Consider the following 22616-nt stretch of genomic DNA (forward strand, 5'->3'; position numbering starts at 1 on the left):
GCCCTGAAAGCTCCAGGGAACGGGGACTGGAGTGTGGTTCTCCTGGCTTGATCAGGGTAGAAGGGACTTTGTGCCTGGCTTTCCCATTGCACATTAGATGAGGAACTAGGAAGTGCCTGACTGTGTTTCCCCTACACTCTGCTCTTCTGGCAGGCAGTAAAATACATCCACAGAAGTCAGCATCTGATTGGATCTGGGGACTCTCCTGGGAATTTCCAGCTGGACATTGATATTTCGGGGTTAATCTTCACGCATCACCCCTGTTTTAGCCGAGAGCATGTGTTGGCGGCCAAGCTGGCCCAGTTGTATGACCAGTACCTCGCAAGACGCCAGAGGAACAAGGCAAAATTTCTCACTGATAAGGTACCTGTGATCTCTTGCGTGCCAATTGTTGATAGGGTTGGTTCTCCCAAGGAGCCCAATCAATACAAATGCCTACCAGCAGCAAAGGCTCACGTGCCTCCTTCATGTTCCCTCTGTCTAGGATGTGATGTGTTGTCCTACCTAGAGGCACAAGAAAGTCTAGGACAATGCACGTTTGGTGTGTGCAAATTCAGTGGCACACACTTGGCTTAGAGAACCATTTGTGCAAACCGAGCAAATGATCTCACCCACCTCGAATGGGTATTGGATGGCAGATATAAGGCTCGTCTTGCCTGTGTGATCTCAGAGGGTGAGATTGTTCACCGTTTGAGAATTTCTTGGTCCTCAGAGACATTCTCATCATTACATGTTAATTTCCCCAATAGGATACCTAAACAAAAGTCAGTTGTTTCAACTGATACTCAAAGAAATGGCTATCCATTTTGGATTTACTTCTAATGTGACACTGTCCCATGGAATATTCATGGGTAGTCTTGATTATAGATAATTTTAGTCTTAGACCCTGACCTTAAAAACTTATTGCCCAAATAAGAGATAATGTCACAATGCCTGCTTTTATGAGTCTGTAATTTTATGTTCTGTATCGCAAGAATATCATTCTGTGTCCAGACTTCAGAAAAGACTCCTTCTCTCTTGGAAGAAAACTTGTTTCTGAGACACTAGAGCAAAGGAAGCACCGGTCATGAGCAGATGGGTCTGGACCACAGAATAAGAATGGACACACGTGGTCCAAGAGGGAGGGGACATATGTATACCTGTGGCTGATTCATATTGATGAATGGCAGAAGCCAGCACAATGCTGTAAAACAATTATTCTCTAATTAAAAAGAAATAAACTACACAAGTAAAGACTAGAGGCAATATTTCTGTCAAAGTTCACTTCGGTGGAAGCGTGGAGATGTCTGAGTGCTTGCACGTCCATTGATTGTGTCATCCTAAACAATGCCTGTCTGAGGGTGCAGGCATCGTCTTACCCTGGAGAAGTGGGTGGGTCCAAGCACATCACTTGTGGTAAGGAGCAGAGCTTCTAACTCAAAACTTGAATCCACATCTCTTTAAGCTCCACGCTCTAAGAAATGCTGTTCAGATGGGCCTTAATCCAGCAAAAACTCCTAAGACACTTGAAACAACCTCCAAAACCATCAATGAATATAAATCTGAGATTCGGTGAGTAAAATCTATTATTATAACTGCTGCTTTTTTCCCTGTGCTTGTTGAGAGTTTATTTTTTCAGAGTTTTTCCTGAATGTATTCAATACATTAAAACCAAATGGGCTTCCCAGGAGACGCTAGTGGTAAAGAATCTGCCAGCAGTGTAGGAGACCCGGGTTTGATCTCTGGGCGGAAAAGATCTCCTGGAGAAGAAAATAGCTACCCACTCCAGTATTCTTGCCTAGAGAATCCCATGGACAGAGGAGCCTGGTGGGCTACAGTCCATGGCGTCACAGAGAGTTGGACACAACTGAGCGACGAGCACTTTCGCTGTCAAACGAAATAATGAGATATGTCCGTCGTATTAACACCAAATTTGAAGCCCAATAAAAGCATGAGGATGAAGGTGGGGCCATGGAGGACTGGGGAAAGTGGTTGGGGGAAGCAGAATATGATAACTTGTACCCCCTGTTGGTGTAAACAAATATTGCTACAGCCACCACTTCTGAGAGAGTGTCTTGTCCGGAAATGAACAGAGTTGAAAATGCCCGTGAGTTGAAGTGAAGTGAAGTGAAGTCGCTCAGTCGTGTCCTATCCAGCTCCTCCGTCCATGGGATTTTCCAGGCAAGAGTGCTGGCGTGGATTGCCATTTCCTTCTCCAGTTAGAATCCTGCAATTCTGCTTAAGACACTCCAAAGAGCTGTGGGCATCTGTACCCTGGAGACATGTGCAAGGGTTCCACAGTATCACTTACAACAGCAAGAAGCTAGAGATAACCCCACACCAGAATGAACCCATCAGCTTTGGTCTTGTAATGAACATCCATACTACAGTTAAGAGTGACTGAATTAGACCTATGTGTATCATGGATACAATAGTGTGGAGTGAAAAAATCCAGTTGGAAGAGGATACTCACTGTGTGATACAGGTCATGAAACCTAAAGACCACGTGAAATAACACTCATGTCTTCCAGGTAAACACACATCTGTGTCACGTAGGGACAGAAAAGACACACATGCCAGTTTCTTCCTTCAGGAAGGAAAGAAGAGGATGAATGGAGAGGTCTCCAAATGTAACTCTAAACATTGCAAACAAAAACCCTGAGTAAATGATCACTGAAGACTCAGATGATAGCATTTTTCAGAAATGAAGTAGTTTTTTTTCTCAGGTTTTTAGGTTACTTCTTGAAGTACCTTTTTTTCTTTTTTAACTTTTGAACTTTTTGCTTTATATTGGAATAAAGGCTTCTCAAGTAAAGAATCTGGCAACACAGGAGCCGTGGGAGACACCGATGCAATCACTGGGCTGGGAAGATCCCCTAGAGGAGGAAATGGCAACCCACTCCAGTATTCTTGCCATGGACAGAGGAGCCTGGAGGGCTACAGTCCATGGGGTCACAAAGAGTCAGACACGACTAAGTGGCAGAGCAAGGACACGCACATAGCTGATAAAACAGTGTTGAGATAGTTTCAGGTGCGCAGCAGAGGGACTCAGCCATGCGTTACCTTGCGTCCATTCTCCTTCAAACTCCCCTCCCCTCTGCTCAAACGGGGGAGTTTGGGCAGAGTTCCCTGTGCTATACAGTAGGATCTTGTTGGTTATCCATTTTAAATATAACAATGACTGCATGTCCATCCCAAACGCCCTAACCATCCAAAACGAGTCTTATTCTAGTTCATGGCCTTTTAACTTTTCTAAGGTCTTCCAAGAGTCCTCAGTCTTGACTACCCAATAACTAACTGGCTGTTATCTTCTGCCTTCCATGATACTGACTGAATGACCTTCAACCCTTCATCTGTGTGTCTGTCTCCTGAGCTGAACTATAAACTCCTTGAGGACAGAAAGTAAAAGTGTTAGTTACTTAGTCATGTCCAACTTTTTGTGACCCTATGGACTGTAGCACGCCAGGCTCCTCTGTCCATGGGACTCTCCAGACAAGAATACTGGAATGGGTTGCCATTTCCTTCTCCAGGGGATCTTCCCAACCCAGGGATTGAACTTGGGTCTCCTGCATTGCAGGCAGATTCTTTACTGTCTGAACCACCAGAGAAGCCCCTTGAGGACAGAGACACCTCCTATCTCCTACACACTTCTGAATCCCCTGGAATGACATCAAAAGGAAAAAAAAATTGAATTAATTAATCTACTAACTAATGGCATAATGAAGCACATTTGGGTTTTAGATTTGGCTATTATTTGTAGAGAGGACAAAATTAGGCATTAAATCCCAAATACATAAAGTATCATTTTCATTCAATAAGAATGAAAACATTTTCAAATGATGCCTCTACAAATCAAGCCAAACTTTTGCAAATATAGTCAGCACAGAAAACTCGCCAGGGCATGTAGTAACATTGCTTCATCTCCTAAATGTAGAACTTGTGATTTGTACTAACACAGACAGACTTTAATATACCAGTTGTTAACTGGTTCAGCAACATACTTTCCTATTTACAATAATTTAGTCCTTGAGAACTATATTTACTGGGCCTTTTATTTTCACAACTTCAAAGCTGTCTGTTTATTTAAGACTGCACAGTATGAATGAGAATTTTAAATGATTCAGTTCAGTTCAGTCACTCAGTCGTGTCCAACTCTTTGCGACCCCATGAATAGCAGCACACCAGGCCTCCCTGTCCATCACCAACTCCCGAAGTCCACCCAAACCCATGTCCATTGAGTCGATGATGCCATCCAACCATCTCATCCTCTGTTGTCCCCTTCTTCTTCTGCCCTCAATCTTTCCCAGCATCAGGGTCTTTTCAAATTCAGTTCTTCGCATCAGGTGGCCGAAGTATTGGAGTTTCAGCTTCAGCATCAGTCCTTCCAATGAACACCCAGGACTGATCTCCTTTAGGATGGACTGGTTGGATCTCCTTGCAGTCCAAGGGACTCTCAAGAGTCTTCTCCAACACCACAGTTCAAAAGCATCAATTCTGGGGTGCTCAGCTTTCTTTATAGTCCAACTCTCACATCCATACATGACCACTGGAAAAACCATAGCCTTGACTAGATGGACCTTTGTTGGCAAAGTAATGTCTCTGCTTTTTAATATGCTGTCTAGGTAATTTAGTCTAATTGAAGTCAGATTCTTCTAGAGAAAACAAAATTAAATAACCTCTCAAAACAGACCAGCATCCTACTGACTTCAAATTTGCATTCATATTTTTGGTTTTCTAGTACATAAGAAATGTCATAGCTATGAAATTAATTATACAATCACTATAGTGTTATTAGTTTCTATTTTTAATTTGCAAACACACCTAAATAACTTTTAAATACATATCCATATATTATATCTCCTAGGCAAACAAGAAAACTGCGTGATGCTGAACAAGAAAAAGATCGAACGTTGCTTAAGACCATCATAAAGGTCTGGAAAGAGATGAAGTCCCTCCGAGAGTTCCAGAGGTTTACAAATACTCCCTTGAAACTTGTTTTGAGAAAGTAAGCTTTTTTCAAACATTGTATTATTGGGTTATAGCATGCATAGAAAATGTATTTGCTGTTATTATTACTCTGTCACTTAATTTCAAGAAACATCTAGAGTGTCATAAATTATTTTAAGGGAAAAAGTTGACCAGAAAGCCGATGAAGAAGCATATGAAGCAGAAATTCAGGCTGAGATCAATGAATTGCTGGAAGAGCACACTGAAGAGTACGAACAGAAGATGGAGGTGTACAGAGTCACGCTGCAGCGGTGGAAAGCCTGGAAGAAAGCCCAGGTCTGTGAGCAACCTTCAACAGAGCTGCCCTGGAGGACAGGGGCATATGGGAGGAGGCAGCTTGGGGCAGGAGGAGGGAAACTGGGCAGGCAGACTGGGGTCCCCTGCCCGCTCTTCTCTGTCTCCTCCTGGCCCTCTTGCTAGGGAGCAAAAGGATGAGCGAGTGAACTGGTTGATGCACTTGTTGAAAATGTGACCCGGCCAGTGGATACCAGAGCCAGCTTTTTCCAAAGGCTGGTCTCTGTCTCAGGCTGTGACTATCTGAGTGAGCAAATAAGTAAAACATAGTAATTGCTCATGAGTGTGTCAAGCGCTGTGCTAAGCCTTTTACACACCTTGCACCAGTGAATGTAGGGTATTGTGCTTCTGGGTTTCTGTTAGAAAATTGTGTAACTTTGCACACATGTCCCTGCAAAACTGAATCCAGGAACAATAAGCAAAAGATCAGGATGTGTAATAGGCATAAGCTCATCCGCCTCAGTTCAACTGACGCACATTTCTTCTATTTAATGGCTCAGTAACAGTCCATTGTACACACGTACCACAACATCTCTATCCATCTGTTGATGGACACTTGGGCTGCTTTCATGTCCTGGCTATTGTAAATAGTGTTGCAGTGAAATCAGGGTACATGAGGGGTAGGAAGGAGGCCCAAGAGGAAGGGGATATATGGAGATCATATATATATATATATATATATATATACACACACACACACACATATATATATATACTTATGATTGATTCGCACTGTCATGTGGCAGCAAGCAAGACAAAATTGTAAAATGACTGCCCTCCAATTAAAAATAAAAATTAAAAAAAAAAATCAGTGTGACCTGCAGGACCAGTTCTGCTCACAAGCCTTACTTTAATTTCAAGATGTATCCTTGGTCTTTAGAACTGATCACATGCATAACCAACTTTTTTAAGCTCTCTGTAGGGACCAGGCACTGTGATAAGTGCTTTCCAGGCGTGATCTCATTTCAACAGCACTGGAAAAAAAAATCTCCTATGATTGTTCCCATTTTGTAGATAAGAAAACCGAGGCACAGAGAGGTCAAATGGCTTCGTGAGCTGCCCAAGTGCACACAACTGATGGGGGTGAAGCTGGGTTTGCATCCCAGGCCTATCTGATCCTGAAGACTGTGCTTTTCAAAGAAATTCCAAAATTTCTACTTGAGATAAGTTTGCCTCTTACCCGACAGAGGGCCAAAAAGAAGAAAAAGAAACAGGAAGTGGAAGAACATCCCACCGATGAGGAGAGGGAGGAGCCAGGTCCCGGGGAGGAGCCTGAGAAGCCCGCCCCTCCAGAGCCCGTGGACAGGGCGGTGATAGAGCAGCAGGTGAGGGAAAGAGCCGCCCAGAGCCGAAGGAGGCCGGGGGAGCCCACGCTGGTCCCGGAGTTGAGCCTGGCGGGGAGCGTGACGCCCAACGACCAGTGTCCCAGGTGAGCAGACGCTCTGACCGTGAATGAGGTTGACATGCGATGCACACACGCACATGTGCACCATATGGAGTATACATCACCTGGCCAACATGCAATGATCGGGAGAATCCTGAACTCTCTATAGCCATATGTTAGCTTGGACTATATGCCACTGCAGGTATTTGTCCAGATTTTGGTGATTTCCTATGGTTCACGCACCCAGTACATCCCCACTGGCCCCACAGGAGTTCACTGCCCGAAGCTGCCTGTAGGAAGTGCTCTGCACAGTGCCTGCCTGCATGGCTTCCGCTTTGGAGCCTTTATCTGTAACCTCAGTGTGTCCTTTCTGATCACTGCTAGCACACGCCCTCTCCCTGGCAAAGTGGATTCCTATCCACTGTACCACCAGGGACGTCCCCATGGTATGTCTTTTAAAGGGAAAATTTAGGTTGATTTTACAGTCTTTGATGATGAGTCCCATTTTGACCAAAAATGTACACCTCCGTCTGAAGTTTCTGAGTTTTCACTGGGTTTGGGGACTGTAAACCAGGTTTCCCTGAGTCGATGATTAGAATCCACCCCCTTCATCAGGCCATCAGGCGAGGGGGCCGTGCAGAAGAAGGAGGTGTTTCAGGTCTGTCACTGGCACGGGGTCGTTGGAAATACGCCTTTTAAAACACTCAGAGTCAAGTCTTTGGGGGTCTCGGATACTTCTTGAGATGGTGTCAAATGTTTTTTATAGGAAAAATAATCGAGCAATTTCACACCTGGGATGGGCCTGAATTCAGTTCAGTTCAGTCACTCAGTCATGTCCGTCTCCTTGCGACCCCATGGACTGCAGCACACCAGGCTTCCCTGTCCATCACCAACTCCCAGAGCTTGCTCAAAACTCATGTCCATCGAGGCCTAAATTATAGAGATGCAAAAAATTAAACCTACTCTCCCAGTTTAATGAGTACAGAATTTCTATTTGGGATGTTGAGAACATTCTAGAGAAGAATAGGGGTGTTGGTCACATCACATTGCAATGTACTTAAGGCCACCAAATGGTTTACTTAAATAATGTTAACGTGGTAAGTATTATGTTGTGTGTATATATATAATCATAATATTTAAAAAATAACACTCAAAAAACCCTGAGTATGTTTTGGATTTTTCTGCTCTCACCTTTTTGAATCCTTAACAGACTGAGTTACTACTGACTTAAGCAATAAGTGGCATTTGGAGTGGGCATCTCTACAGATAAATAAGTGGGCATCTCTACAAATAAAGACTGCTCTTGAAGGTGTTGACTTTTTTTTTTCTTTTTAACTTCCTGGCTGTAAGAATGATATGGTTACTAGGATACCTCCTGTCTTCTACTGGGATTCAAACGACCTTTAAAAATAAGGAACCTTTCTTAGTTCCCTACAGCCAAAGGACAGTGACTCACCGTCGGAAACTGTTAGGAAAAAGTTTGGATTTTGAAAAAGCTCAGTTGACCCTACTGCTACAATATGCTGTGATATTTTTTTAGGATAAAACATCACATCCAAACATAAACCACTATTAGCCTTTATGGTCTGAATTCACTCCATTTGACAAATAATATGATTCTGTTTACTTAAACTGTTGGGATGCAAACGTAAGGCTTGCTTGGAAAAAAATTTTAAAGACTGTAGCACAGCGATGCTTGGACCACAGTTCTAAATCACCTGTAGGCTTTCCAGGACCTCTTATTTCACATCACATGTATTGTTATATCAGATTTGCTTCCCATTTAGGTCACTGCAGAACAATGAGGAGAGTTTCCTGTGCTATACAGTAGGTTGCAGGGAGGTGTCCCTGCAAGACCTGTGGCTGCCTTGGTTCAGTGAAGACTGAAGCAACTGGAGTGTCACCTCCAGTGTATCTCACTCTGCTCAGCACCCTTGTGTCAGCCACTCCACTTATACTTAGTACACGAATATTGACCCACCCATGGATGGTCTCACTCTGCAGGGTGGAGGTCTTGCGAAGGGAGGACATCAAGAGACGTTCGCTGTTCCTAAAGGTGACCTTCAACAACAAGGAGGTGTCCAGGACAGAGAGCCGGCCGCTCGGGGCAGACTTCCGAGTTCACTTTGGACAGATTTTCAATTTGCAAATATTCAACTGGCCAGAGAGTTTAACGCTGCAGGTACCTTTTAAAATTTTTCTCTCCGTTTTTAAAAATTCATTTTTATTGGACTATCGTTGCTTTATAATGCCGTGTCAGTTTCTACTGTACAGAAAACTGAATCCGCTCTACGTATACATGTATCCTCTCTTTTTCGGATTTCCTTCCCATTTAGGTCACCAGAGACCATTGAGTAGAGTTCCCTGTGCTTTACAGTAGGTTCTCATTAGCTGTCTATTTTATACATAGCAGCAATGGTATATGGGCTTCCCACGTGGCTCAGTGGGTAAAGAACCCACCTGCCAAAGCAGGATACATAAGAGACGTGGGTTTGATCCCCGAGCTAAGAAGATCTGCTGGAGGAGGGCATGGCAACCCATGCCAGTATTCTTGCCTGGAAAATCCCATGGACACAGGAACCTGGTGGGCTACAGTCTATGGGGTCGCCAAGAGTCAGACAACTGAAGTGACTGTGCACACACACATCAATAGTGTATATATGTCAGTCCCAATCTCCCAATTTTTCCCACTCCGTATTTTAATTATAGTCACTGTCCCAAGAATTTTTGCTCATCACAGGTGCGAGATGGCTTTAAGTCATCCATTGGTTACACTGGTGTCCTAATAGATTCTCAAAGGCAACAGAAGGTCGAGGCACGTCTTAAGGTCTTGGCAGAGAAGATCTGTTACCCTGCTTGGCTCCCAAAAATGCTGGCAGAGAAACTGACCACAGTGCTCAAGTGTGTGTCTCAGGACAAGATGGGGGGATAAGGGAGAAGGGGAGAGTAGAGAGATCTCTGGCTCATTCATTAGAGAACTTCAACCTCACGCTGAACCAAGATTCTGGCATAATATACCAGAGAAATCAATTTCTGTAATCACAGATCATTTTAATAGGGGTGGTGGTACAGGTGCTAGGATCCCCCCAAAATAAATCAAACTCCCCACTAGCCTAATGGCCAGCGTTAGCAATATATTTATTTGTGTCTGTTATCGTTTTCTAAAGGTGCCATAACTAAGCACCACAAATCTGGTGACTTAAGACAACAGATGTTTAATCTCTCAACGTTCTGAAGGCCCTGAAGTCTGAGGTCAAGGTGTCAGTAGGGCCTTGCTCTCTCCGGAAGCTCTAGAGAAGAACCTTTCCTGCCTCTGCAGCTCCTGGTGGCTCCAGTGTTCCGTGGCTTGTGGCAGCATCACTCCAAACTATGCTTCCATCTCCACGTGGCCTTCTCATGTCTGTGTGTCCTTTTTTGTCTCTTACAAGGACATTCTTGTTGGATTTAGCACTCACCCTAATCCAGTATGAGCTCATTTGGATCTTTAACTACTAATACCTGGAAAGACTATTTTTTCCAACTGAGGTCACATTCTGTGATCCCAGGTAGACTTAAATTTTACAGGACACTGGGCTTCCCTGGTCATTCAGTGGAGCCTACCTGCAGTGCACGAAACGCAGGTTCAATCCCTGGGTCAAGAAGATCCCCTGGAGGAGGAGATGGCAACCCACTCCAGTATTCTTGCCTAGGAAATCCCATGGACAGAGAAGCCTCATAAGCTACAGTCCATGCGGTGACAAAGAGTGGGACACAATTTAGTGACTAAGCAACAGCAATGAAAAACAAGACACGTTCAACCCACTTCAATGTCTTAGGCTTGCTGTTCTGGCGAAGCCTCTGGTGTTGCTGACAGATTCTGTTTCGTGATACTAATAGGCACGTTAATTAGGCTTGCAAATACACAGCACACGTACTGTTGTCTGCCGTCTTCCACCCATGCAGAAATCACTAATCCTTATCCACCACTTGTGCAGAAATTTCTCTTTTTTTTTTTCAAATGGGAGGATAATTTACAATGTGATGTTAGTTTCTGCTGTACATCAACGTGAGTCAGTTCTTTGTATACATATATCCCCTCCTTCTTGAGCCTTCCTCCCAGCCCCCCATCCCACCATTTTCGTTATCACATAGCACTGGGCGGCGCCCCCTGTATTACACAGCATAGCTATTGCCCCAAGCTATCTGTTTTACATGTGGTAATATATGTCTGTCGATGCTGCTCTCTCAATTTGTCCCTTCGTCCCACCCTGTCCTTCCCCCACTGTGCCCACAAGTCTTTTCTCTATGCCTGTGTCTCTATTCCTGCCCTGCAAGTAGGTTCATCAGTACCATTTTTCTAGATTTTATATACATGTGTTAATATATAATATTAGTTTTTCTCTTTCTGACTTACTACTTTGTGCAACAGACTCTAGGTTCATCCACCTCACTACAACTGACTCAGAAATTTCTCATTCTTATCCGCCACCCTTGCCAGAAATGACAGCTGAGCATGCCTATTTTCCCCCACTGAGCCTGGATATAACTTCAGACTCCTCCTCAACATGGTACTCCAGGCAGCCAATATTTCTTATTATAATTGACACTGAAGTCCACAGATACAACTACAGCTGTGTAGTTATCAAAATATTTTTGTATTTCTCTACTGAATGATTGAGTACTGGTTCTAGATACAATTAATTGAGAGAATATTGTATTTTGACTGTCTAGAAATAATATTGTACCATTTGAAAATTTTCCATATGATTGCAAGTTTTGAATAAGGGAAGGTTCAACAATTACTGGCAACTTCAGGAGGGTAAGAAAAGTCACCTTAAAAGCTCTGTTTATGCCAGTGCTATCAAATGCTTAACTTTAGAGGGTAATGTGCTTCAGAAAATGTTCCGAGAGTCTCAGAATGATCATGTATCCCTTGATGACTCAACACCAAGCTCCAAATGTTTGTTGCTTGATTGTGGAGAGCCAACTGAGGGTCTGATGCTGAGCCAGGAGTTTAGTGGAACGTTGGAAGCTGTGTACAAGGAGCAATGTGCACGGCCCTGCCTGTGGGAGCTTTAAACCCAGCTGGGAGATGAGAGACAACTATTGGAGTGGCCCAAAAACCCACATGACCCTTTTGATCAACCCAATGCAAAGAAATAACACTAAGCAGAGTATGGATACACAGGATATGGAAGGGAACAGTGTCAACTGTGAGGTTTGATTTTTTTTTTGCATGTTTCAAACCATAGGACTCAGTGTTTCCTAGCCAGGCTTGAGATCGGCTGCCAGGGCAACCCTGCAAAGCAGAAGATAAGCCCAGGAGGGAGGGGATGAGGCTGGTGACTCACAGAGGAAATGGGAGGAAGGAATTAATTAAAGCAACACTGCAGATATGCAGATGACACCACCCTTATGGCAGAAAGTGAAGAGGAGCTAAAAAGCCTCTTGATGAAACTGAAAGAGGAGAGCGAAAAAGTTGACTTAAAGCTCAACATTCAGAAAATGACGATCATGGCATCCGGTCCCATCACTTCATGGGAAATAGATGGGGAAACAGTGGAAATAGTGTTAGACTTTATTTTGGGGGGCTCCAAAATCACTGCAGATGGTGACTGCAGCCATGAAATTAAAAGACGCTTACTCCTTGGAAGAAAAGTTATGACCAACCTAGATAGCATATTCAAAAGCAGAGACATTACTTTGCCGACTAAGGTCCGTCTCATCAAGGCCATGGTTTTTCCTGTGGTCATGTATGGATGTGAGAGTTGGACTGTGAAGAAGGCTGAGTGCCGAAGAATTGATGCTTTTGAACTGTGGTGTTGGAGAAGACTCTTGAGAGTCCCTTGGACTGCAAGGAGATCCAATCAGTCAATTCTGAAGGAGATCAACCCTGGGTGTTCTTTGGAAGGAATGATGCTGAAGCTGAAGCTCCAGTACTTTGGCCACCTCATGTGAAGAGTGACCATTGGAAAAGACTCTGATGCTGGGAGGGGTTGGGGGCAGGAGGAGAAGGGGACGACAGAGGATGAGATGGCTGGATGGCATCACGGACTCGATGGACATGAGTCTTAAGTGAACTCCGGGAGATGGTGATGGACAGGGAGGCCTGGTGTGCTGCGATTCATGGGGTCACAAAGAGTCGGACACGACTGAGTGACTGAACTGAACTGAACTGCAGCCTTGAGGGCTTCTCAGGTGGCGCAAGTGGTAAAGAATACTCCTGACAATGCAGGAGACATAAGAGACGCGGGTTCAATCCCTGGATTGGAACGATCCCCTGGAAGAGGGCAGGGAAATCTATTCCAGTTATTCTTGCCTGGAGAATCCCCATGGACAGAGGAGCCTGGGGGGCTACAGTCCATGGGTCACAAAGAGTCAGACATGACTGAAGTGACTTAGCACATACACACACACAGCCTTGAAAGAAAGGATTGGCAGGGCTTGACGATGGCTTCATTTGTTGGCCTTCATTCGTTGAGTCCGACTCTTTGTGACCCCATGGACTGTAACCCACCGGGCTCCTTTGTCCATGGGGTTTTTCAGGCAAGAATACTGGGGTGGGTTGCCATTTCCTTCTCCAGGAGATCTTCCTAGACCAGGGATTGAACCCGCATTTCCTGCATTGACAGGCAGATTCTTTACCACTGAGCCACCTGGGAAGCCTGTGATGGTTTGACTAGAGAGAGTAAAAAGAAAGAGCCTCAGAGTTGGCCCCAAGTGAAGGGTGAGATGGGACTTCACAGGATGGAAGCTGAAACAGGACCAGAGTCCTTCCAGAAAGGTCTCAAAGCTTCGGGATTCTGAAGTCTTTCCAAAATAAATGCTTGTTGTTGTTGTTCAGCCACTCAGTCATGTCCCACTGTCTGCAACTCCATGGACTTGGTCTTTCACAAAAATGAAGTTTGGCTTAGAAATAGAGAAAGCTTAGTGATAATGACCTTCGCTCCTTTCCTTTATCATGCACACCAGTCATGCCACCCCAAACTCATCAACCTGACTCCCAAAAACTAACAACAGCTGTGTAATGTTGTTGGGTAGCTTTTACGCATCTTGGCATTATTGTTTTTCTCCTTATGAATCAGTCCTGTTGATCTTTTATATTCCTGGCACAAGGACTGAGATAGGGAACTTTCCTTTTAACCCAGCTGGAAGTCACTTGACTCTCCCTTCCAGAGTCTCTCCTGGTTTCTCTGGCTTTTCTGATAGAACAGCACTCTCGGGGTGGAGACACCAGTCCTGTTTGGAGATGTGTCCTGGGTGACCCTCCTTCATCTCCCTGGGATGAGGGGGAGAGAGAATGAAATACCCAGAGGAGGCTTCCTCCCAGAAGCTCAGCAGGGAAGGGATCGGGGGTTGACAGGGGACCATGGTTTACTTTAGGGTGTGGTTGATTGGAGCACGTTTGTCAGCTGTGGGAAAAGCGGCCAGCGCAGAAAAGATTGATGACTTGGAAAATAAAAGGGAAAACTGTGGAAGGAGAGGGTGGGAGAGGGAAAGAAAAGAGGGTGGGAGTGTTGAGAGATGATGGGATGGGATACTCCATCCATCAACCACAAGGGCTCCAATCAACCACACCCTAAAGTACACCACGGTCCCGTCAACCCCTGACTCCTTCCCTGCTGAGCTTCTGGGAGGAAGTCTCCTCTGGGTATCTTCATTCTCTCTCCCGCTCGTCCTGGGGAGACGGAGGAGGGTCATCCAAGACTGGTGACCCCACCCCGAGAGGACGGTTCTAACAGAAAAGCCAGACCAGGAAACTCATGAACCTGTAGTATCCCATAGGTTCATGAGAGGTGAATCAAGACAGAAGAACAGGACTTTCCTGGTGGCCCAGTGGCTAAGATTTTGCCTTCCAGTGCAGGGGCTGGGGGTTCGAACCCTGACTGGGGGCTAAGATCCCACATGCCTTGCATCCAAAAAAACAAACAGAAAACAGAAACAAGATGTAACAGCAAAAATGGTCCACATCAAAAATACCCTTAAAAAAATATACAGAGTAGGAAGGTCCTTTGAGTTGGGAGTGATGACACAGAGGAGGGCAGGCCTCAGTCACCCGGAGTCTTTTCAGGGAGGGAGGGGAGTCTCTGGGCGTAGGAGTAAACAGTGTTTGAGCCAACACTGAGGGGAAGTGGGGACATCAGCCTAACTGAACCACAGTGTCACCGGGGCTGAGATCGCAGGGCGGCCCCCTGTACCAAATCCATCGCTGCCACATGTGCAAGAAAAGCCGTGCTGTGTTTTGTTTTGCTTTGCTTTGCTTAGGTTTTAAGATCAGAGAATCATGACTTAAGACCGTGCAATATAAACTACTTCACGATGGACTCTTCTTTCATCTCTCTTAACACCCCTACATTTTTCTAAGATTTGGCTTACCGACATGATCCTAAGCACTGTTGTTAGCAGGTAAATTTGCACCAGAATGTTGACTTAAAGCAAACCTCATTCCAAATGCAGCAGAAGTTAATATAATCTCACACAGTCCCAATTTGGTAGCAGTTGATCTAATTGCTATTCAGAATTCACTGCTGCCTTTTTTTTTTTTAATACAACAGGAATTTTTGAACCACTGAACATAAATCAAATTATATTTCCTGTCTTATTTCTTCATTAACATTTCACCTTCAAACAGACACACACACACTCATTTTGCTTAGAGCGGTGCTTCTCGGTGAAGATAACTTTGTACCCCCGGGGGACAGCTGACAAGGTCTGGTGACATTTTAATTATTACAGGTGGTGAGGAGCCGCTGGCACCTCTAATAGGTGGAAGCCAGCGATGCTGGTGAACACTGGGCGATGCCCAGGACGACACATCGCAGCCAAGAGCTGTTTAGCCCCAAAGCCAGTTGCTGAAGCTGAGAAGCTTGGACTCAGAAAGAAAACAAAATTTCAACTCAATTATACAGAAAGCGATGTATAAATATTTACAAAGCCCAATGAGTCAATGGACATGAGTTTGGGCAAGCTCTAGGAGTTGCTGATGGACAGGGAAGCCAGGTGTGCTGTTGTACATGGGGTCGCAGAGTCACACTGAACGACTGAACTGAACTGAACTGAACTGAACTGATGAAGCCCAAAGTGTCCAGTCTCTGACTTTTAAAAAGAGCATTCTACCCTAGCATTAAATAGAGCTGCGATTTTAAAAATTAGGGAGTCTTGAAAAGACAGATCTTACATATTAAAGTTTAATGTAAATAAAAGAAATTCTTACGTTACAAAGCTTTTGTTGTTGTTTAGTCACTAAGTTTTATCTGACTCTTTTGAGACCCCAGGGACTGTAGGTCTAGTTCCTCTGTCCATGGAATTCTCCAGGCAAGAATACTGCAATGAGTAGCCATTCCATTTTCCAGGGGATCTTCCTAACCCAGGGACCCAACCCAGATCTCCTGCATTGCAGGTAGATTCGTTACTCTCAGAGCAACCAGGGAAGCCCAAGAGTAGTTAGAGATACAAAGTCAGGAAAAGTTTAGCTAAATGCTTAATACTGTATTTATGTCCCCTTCTGAAGCATTTCACCAGCATAAACGGCCTTTTCTGACCGTTGGTATGGTTTCTATTCCCTTAACTTGAACTAATATCAAAGTTTTACTAGTCCCTCACATTTTTAGGCATTTGAGACAATGTAGTTTGCTTTTTACCTCCTTATTTTTGGGCACCCAGAAATATAGATGATTTAACTCTAAATATGGAATATGCCCTAACATGCCTATAGGTTCTCAGAAGCTCAAAGTCTTCCTTGAAAAAAACTAGTTAAAATTTAATTTAAATAAAAGAAATGCCTATTTTATAAAACTGAATAAAATCAACTGGCCAACAGGATTTAATGAGATATTTGGGAAATGTAATCATGTTTATGAAAGATCTTTGTAAACTGCAAAGTATTAGAAAAAATGCACATGCTTGTTGCCAACTGTATGCCCAGGTGAAGAAGAAATGGCATTTATACAGAAGGAAAGAGGCTTTTCATCCATCTCAGCTAAGCTGCACCACTGCCTTCCTGCTGAACTTTGGGTAACATCCTCATTTTACAATGAGAGCAAAAGTAGGGGGATGTCACGCCCAAGATCAAGTTGAAGTGTCACGGTTCAGATCCAGACCAGTCGGACCACAAGGCTGCCACATCCTGTCCACCACTCCGCCCTCTGCAGGCAGTGGGAGGAGCTGACCGTCCACTGGGGAGTGAAACAAATCAGGTGAAAAAATCTGAGAGCCAGGCAACTCCCAAGTCTACCAGCGATTCAGAGAAGAGAACAATTCCATCCCATTGATTTATCATCTAACACCTTGTTTCCAGTGAGAGTTAACCTGCTCCTTTCTAAAGATATCAATTCACAGAGGAGAGGTACTGAGCAATCAAAGGGAAATCAAACAAGGCCCTTACCCTCAGGAATCTCACTCTTCAATGAGACAAATGACAAACAAGGAATTTCAGTAGAGGAGATAAGCGTTCCTACAGGGAAAGCCCAGGGGTTGGTGGGGGCATTCAAGTAAGTGTGGGTGGGCACGTGACAACCTCGTGCAGTCCTCACGCAGGGTCCGATACAGCAGAGCACCTTCCAGGGAGTTCAGACACCCTCACAAAGTGGACAGTACACCTTCCCCTGGCCAGGAGAGCCAGTCCCTTGAGAATCTGAGAAACGAGAGTCGGAGACAGGAAGAGCTCGGTGGTCTTTTAATTACAGCTGCCCACGTGGAAGGCTGTGCTTTAACCTTTTGTCACAGTTGTGTTGTTGTTTACTCACTAAGTTTCGTCCGACTGTTTTGCGACACCATGGACTGCAGCACTCCAGGCTCCTCTGTCCATGGGATTTCCCAGGCAAGAACACTGGAGTGGGTTGCCATTTCCTTCTCCAGAGCATCTTTCCAACCCAGGAATTGAACCCACATCTCCTGCATTAGCAGGTCGTTTCTCTACCACTGAGCCACCCAGGGAAACCCAACCTTTGCTTTTAGCCATTGTTTATACAGCACTTCCATGTTTTGTGGTTCTTTCATTTAGGTTTTTAATTCTCTTTCAATCATTATTGCTCACCAATCTGTCTAAAGTAATTATATTTACTTTATAAATCATGGATTATGGTTATGGCTTTAAAAGATTTCTTATTTTTTATTCACCTTTCTGATTTTCCTTGACCCGAAAGGAAAACATAACAAAAAGTGAATGCATCCTGAAGTGAGACAGTGGTAGATTCACATCCCAGCTTTGTGACTCACGAGATGAAGGACCAGGAGAAATTTCTCCCCTCTGTTGAGCCCCACATCCATCATCTAGGATTGTGGGGTCTGCTATCTTGCTTAATCTTTACCAGAAACCATCCTTTATAGGACTGTGGTTAAGATTAAGCATGATACCAGACCTAAAGCTCTTAATGGCTTCACACAAAGGCCTGTCTGGGTGAATAAAAATTCAAGAAGTACAAAAAGAATTTTAAAGAAAGAAAAATGCACCATTCTTTCTGGCTGAAACTTTATGCCAAAGAGTCCATAAGTTAACAGGTCAAACCAAGGTCTCTTGTGCAGTGAGCAACAAACTGCTCCATGTTCTTTACAGTCTGTGATATTATAAAACTGCAGGCTCTTATGAGAAGTTGGGACAAGCCAAAAAATTGACCTTTATTTTTCCATTAGAGTTCTAAACCAATAAAAGTATAGAGAAAATCTGTAAAAAAGATACAAAGAGAGAGGGATCATTTCTAAATTAATAGAGGCTTGAGGGACATACCAATCAACTTCAGTGCATGAAATCATTGTCATCCTGATTCAAAATATTATAGTAATTTTTTGAGATTCTGAAGGGCATTGGAAACTTAGTGATATTTGGCATTATTCAGGAATCGCTGTGATAATTGTATGGTAATTATGCCTTTTTATATCCTCCTTTAGAGATACATATTGCAATATTTACAGATGAAATGATGTCTAAGCTCAGAATACTAATGAAGAGGCAAATAGTTGAGAATATAGATAAAACCAGGTTGACAATAACTTAATGGTAATTGAAGCTAGGTAGGTGATGGGTTCATGGTATATTATTCTTCTGATATTACATATATTTGAAACTTTCTTTAAAATATCTTTTTAATATAGATAAAAATATTACCTGTCTACTAGTAAAGATGAAGTTGGAGAGTGTGGCTTAAATGTGCAACTCATGGGCTCCCCGCTCAGCCCTTGAATCAAGCAGGGGTAAGCCCCAAACAGCCACAGGTCTCTTGGTGCGCCCAGCCTGTTAGAATAGCTCACAGTGCTACTCAGTTTGGGGTCTTGAATTCAGTTCCTATGGAGCCTCTGCCTTTGTCTTTGTCTCAGTAGCCCCTCCAAACTCAATCAGCAATATTGCAAATGTGAGCTGGTGAATACCAGGTAGATGAGGCCTGGATAGAGGGCCACACGAATCCATCCTTCTCATCCTTAGAAAAGAATTCACAGCACAACACGTGCTGTATTAAGGGAGGGTGGGCAGAGAGACTCCGTGGTGTCATCTTTGCACATTCAGGTGGTGAGTGGAAAGATAATCAGAGGGGGATTGATTACATCAGGAGAAAAACAGGAACATTTCACCGAGAGGAGTTGTGGTACATACATACAATGGAGTATTACTCAGCCATAAAAAGGAGCAAAATTGAGCCAGTGCCAGTGAGGTGGATGAACCTAGAGCCTGTTATACAGAGTGCAGTTAGTCAGAAAGAGAAAAACAAACATTACATATTAGTGTATACATATGGGATCTAGAAAAATGGGGCGGATGAACCTATTTGCATGGCAGGAATAGAGACGAGATGTAGAGAATGGACTTTTGGACGCAGTACAGGGGAGGGGAGAGGGGGACGAACTGAGAGCGCAGCCCTGACGTGTATACACCGTCATGGGTGAAACTGAGAGCTAGTGGGGAGCTGCTGTACGGCACAGGGGACTCAGCTCAGGGCTCCGGGATGACTTAGAGTGGCAGGAAGGGGGTAGGTGTAAGGGAGGTTCAAGAGGCTGGGGACATATGTATACCTATGGCTGATTCACGTGGATGTGTGGCAGAAACCAACACGACACTGTAAACCAATTATCCGCCAATTAAAAATAAATTTAAAAATAAAAAAGAGGGAGGAGATATATGTATACTTAGAGCTGATTCACATTGTCGTACAGCAGAAACTAACAGCATTATAAAGTAATTATCCTCCAAGTAAAAATAAAAAGATAGAAATGTTTCATTAGTAGAAATAAAAGAGCAAGATCTGCATTTTAGAAAAATATGTACCGGCCGGAGAGGCTTCGTGGAGAGAGACAATGGAACATGGAAGGAAGGCAGCAGAGCTGTTATTTTATCTTCTTCCCACAAAGGTGAAATGACCCAGGAATACAGGGGAAGCTTGATCACATGGAGCAGAGGGTCCGACTGAGACCGTATTGTATATTCGTAATCTGTGGGTGCCCTGGCAATGGGGTCTTCATCTCACGGTGATGACATGATGATGAGACATACCACAGTAATTAGCATCAGAACTATAGATGGTCCTGTTGACCCCATTTTGGAAGAAGGTCTGTGAAGGAGATGGACAGGGCTCAGCAACTAACAAAGAAAATGAAGGTCCTAAAGGAAAGACTGAGAGATTTACCAATAATAGATTTTATATTAATAATACCAACGATAATTATAATTAATAATTGATTGTATTAATAATACCAGTAATAATTTTCTGTTACCAATAACAAATTTGACCCAGTACCCTAGAGTACTTCAGGGTATAATGCTTTTCCTACTGACTTTGAAGTTGGTGCAGATAATAAACCATCTGGTGGCTTGTCCAAATTATCTCACCTTTCTACCTGATGCTGTTGCTCTCTGAAATAACTGGAACCAGGAAAAAGAGGAAGCCTATTCTCCAAAACGAATGCATATTAGTGTGAAATAGAAATATTTGCAGTACCCTGGTGCTTTGTAATCAACTTCTCTACCACAGACGATTGGGCCAGGCAAGAAGGTAGGATGCTGAAAACTTGCCAAATAGGGTATGATCTGGTCTCCATGGGGACCAGAGCAGCACGACTCAACCCTTCACTCTGACATGGATGCTCTGGACGAGATCAATGAACAGCCTAGACAAAGGGCTGATTATCTGGGAGTGAGCACCCTTTGTTGCTGTCTTTATTTGGCTCTTTCTCTTCCTCAATTTCAGGTCTATGAGACGGTTGGACACAGTGGTACCACCTTGCTGGCGGAAGTGTTTCTGCCTATTCCTGAAACCACTGTTGTCAGTGGAAGGGCTCCCATTGAAGAAGTGGAGTTTAGCAGTAACCAGCATGTGACCCTGGACCACGAGGGAGTCGGAAGCGGTACGGAAGGCCCCAGCGGCTCACAGAATCACTGTCAGATTTGAATATCTTTTTCTTTTCCCTTATCAGACAACCAGACAGTTACAACACTGCTATCAGAAATTCAAATGAAAGCAATAATCCCATACGATTTTTTGCAAAGTAATTTTTACACACTATGGGCAGCCAGTAAATTCATATAACTGTACAAGTATGGCCACGTGCATTAAGGGCCTTTAGATTGCCTTTGACACCTTAATTCAACTTCTAGGAATCTTTCCTGAGAAAATAATTCAAAATGAAGATAAAACTTTGTGCATTAAAAAAAAAAAGTACCTCATAGTGTTATCTGTATGGTGGAAAAGTTTGAAATAAAATAATTGTTATGGGGATATTATTAAATAATATTCTCTCATCTCTCATTCTCTCATGGACTTTCTCACTCTGCCAACCATGTTTTTTTAACCTCTCTTTAATATACTTGACATCTCTTTCACTTCTATATGCTGTGTAATGTCTTTAAATCCGTCTTCTAAGTCATGAATTCACTTTCTGGCTGTGTCTAGTCATTGAAATCCATCACTGAGTTCCTCATTTCAATGATTGTACTTTTCCCCTCTAGAAATCCTACTTAGTGTTTTTTACAATCAGTTCTGACAACCTTTTGCCATTTTCTGGTACTCGCAATCATTTCATTCATTCATTTATTCATTCCTTCAGTCTTTGTGTGTGTGTTAGCCTGTCAGTAGTGTCCAGCTCTTTGTGACCCCATGGACTGCAACCTGCCAGGCCCCTCTGTGCATAGAGTTCTCCAGGCAAGAATAGTTTTCAGTATTCTGTATCTGGCATTCCAGCACCTTTCTGCTTATTAGTCTGATTCTGTTTCTTCACATGCCTGGTGATTTTTTACTGCAAGTGCATATCTGGGTGCAAGAATCCCTTGAGTCCCAAATCCGATCCCCAGTCTAAAAGTCTGGAGATCTAAGCTTTTAGTTCCAACTCTGTTCCTGACAAACTGTGTGACCCTAGTAATCATGTAACCTCTTTGACTATCATCTTCCTCTTTCATAAGAGGGGTCTAACAATACCGCCCTTAAATGTCTTGTGGGGTTATTTTGAAGATCAAGATGCAGTGTTCAGTATGAAGGAAAGATTTTTTTTTTTTTTAGTCATAAAGTAAAATAAGTACACTTTATTTAATTTATTTTGGCTGCACTGGGTCTTCATCGCAGCATTCTAGCTCTTCATTGCAACACACAGACTTAGTTGCCCTGTGGCATGTGGGATCTTAGTTCCCTGACCAGGGGTCAAACCCATGTCCCCTGCATTGGAAGGCAGATTCTTAACCACTGGACAACCAGGGAAGGCCCTGAAGGAAAGCTCTTTAGAAAACACAAATAGGCTATTATAGAGTTACCAGTGGTGTTTTGTGTTAATGTCAATAATATTAACTTGGACTCCAGAACAAGAAGTTCCTATGTAAGTGAAAAAGTGAAAGTCACTCAGTCGTGTTCAACTCTTTGTGACCCCATGGACTATACAGTCCATGGAATTCTCCAGGCCAGCATACTGGAGTGGGTAGCCTTTCCCTTCTCCAGGGGATCTTCCCAACCCAGGGATAGAACCCTGTTCTCCTGCATTGCTGGCGGATTCTTTATCAGCT

The 22616-nt window shown here is 43.6% G+C and overlaps 1 protein-coding gene across 8 annotated transcripts in view; it reads left to right on the forward strand.

Moving 5' to 3' along the window:
- CC2D2A (coiled-coil and C2 domain containing 2A) overlaps positions 1–22616 on the forward strand; it is a 129255-nt gene that overhangs the window by 57804 nt on the left and 48835 nt on the right. For all 8 annotated transcript variants that reach the window (XM_042251882.2, XM_042251884.2, XM_042251888.1 and 5 more), the window contains 7 exons: positions 154–363; positions 1445–1551; positions 4844–4984; positions 5106–5262; positions 6468–6709; positions 8669–8846; positions 20818–20974. In XM_042251882.2, the coding sequence (XP_042107816.1) occupies positions 154–363; positions 1445–1551; positions 4844–4984; positions 5106–5262; positions 6468–6709; positions 8669–8846; positions 20818–20974 (1192 nt within the window). The remainder of the gene's footprint in view (positions 1–153; positions 364–1444; positions 1552–4843; positions 4985–5105; positions 5263–6467; positions 6710–8668; positions 8847–20817; positions 20975–22616) is intronic.

This window comes from Ovis aries, chromosome 6, assembly GCF_016772045.2.
Source record: "Ovis aries strain OAR_USU_Benz2616 breed Rambouillet chromosome 6, ARS-UI_Ramb_v3.0, whole genome shotgun sequence".
Taxonomy (NCBI): Eukaryota; Metazoa; Chordata; class Mammalia; order Artiodactyla; family Bovidae; genus Ovis; species Ovis aries.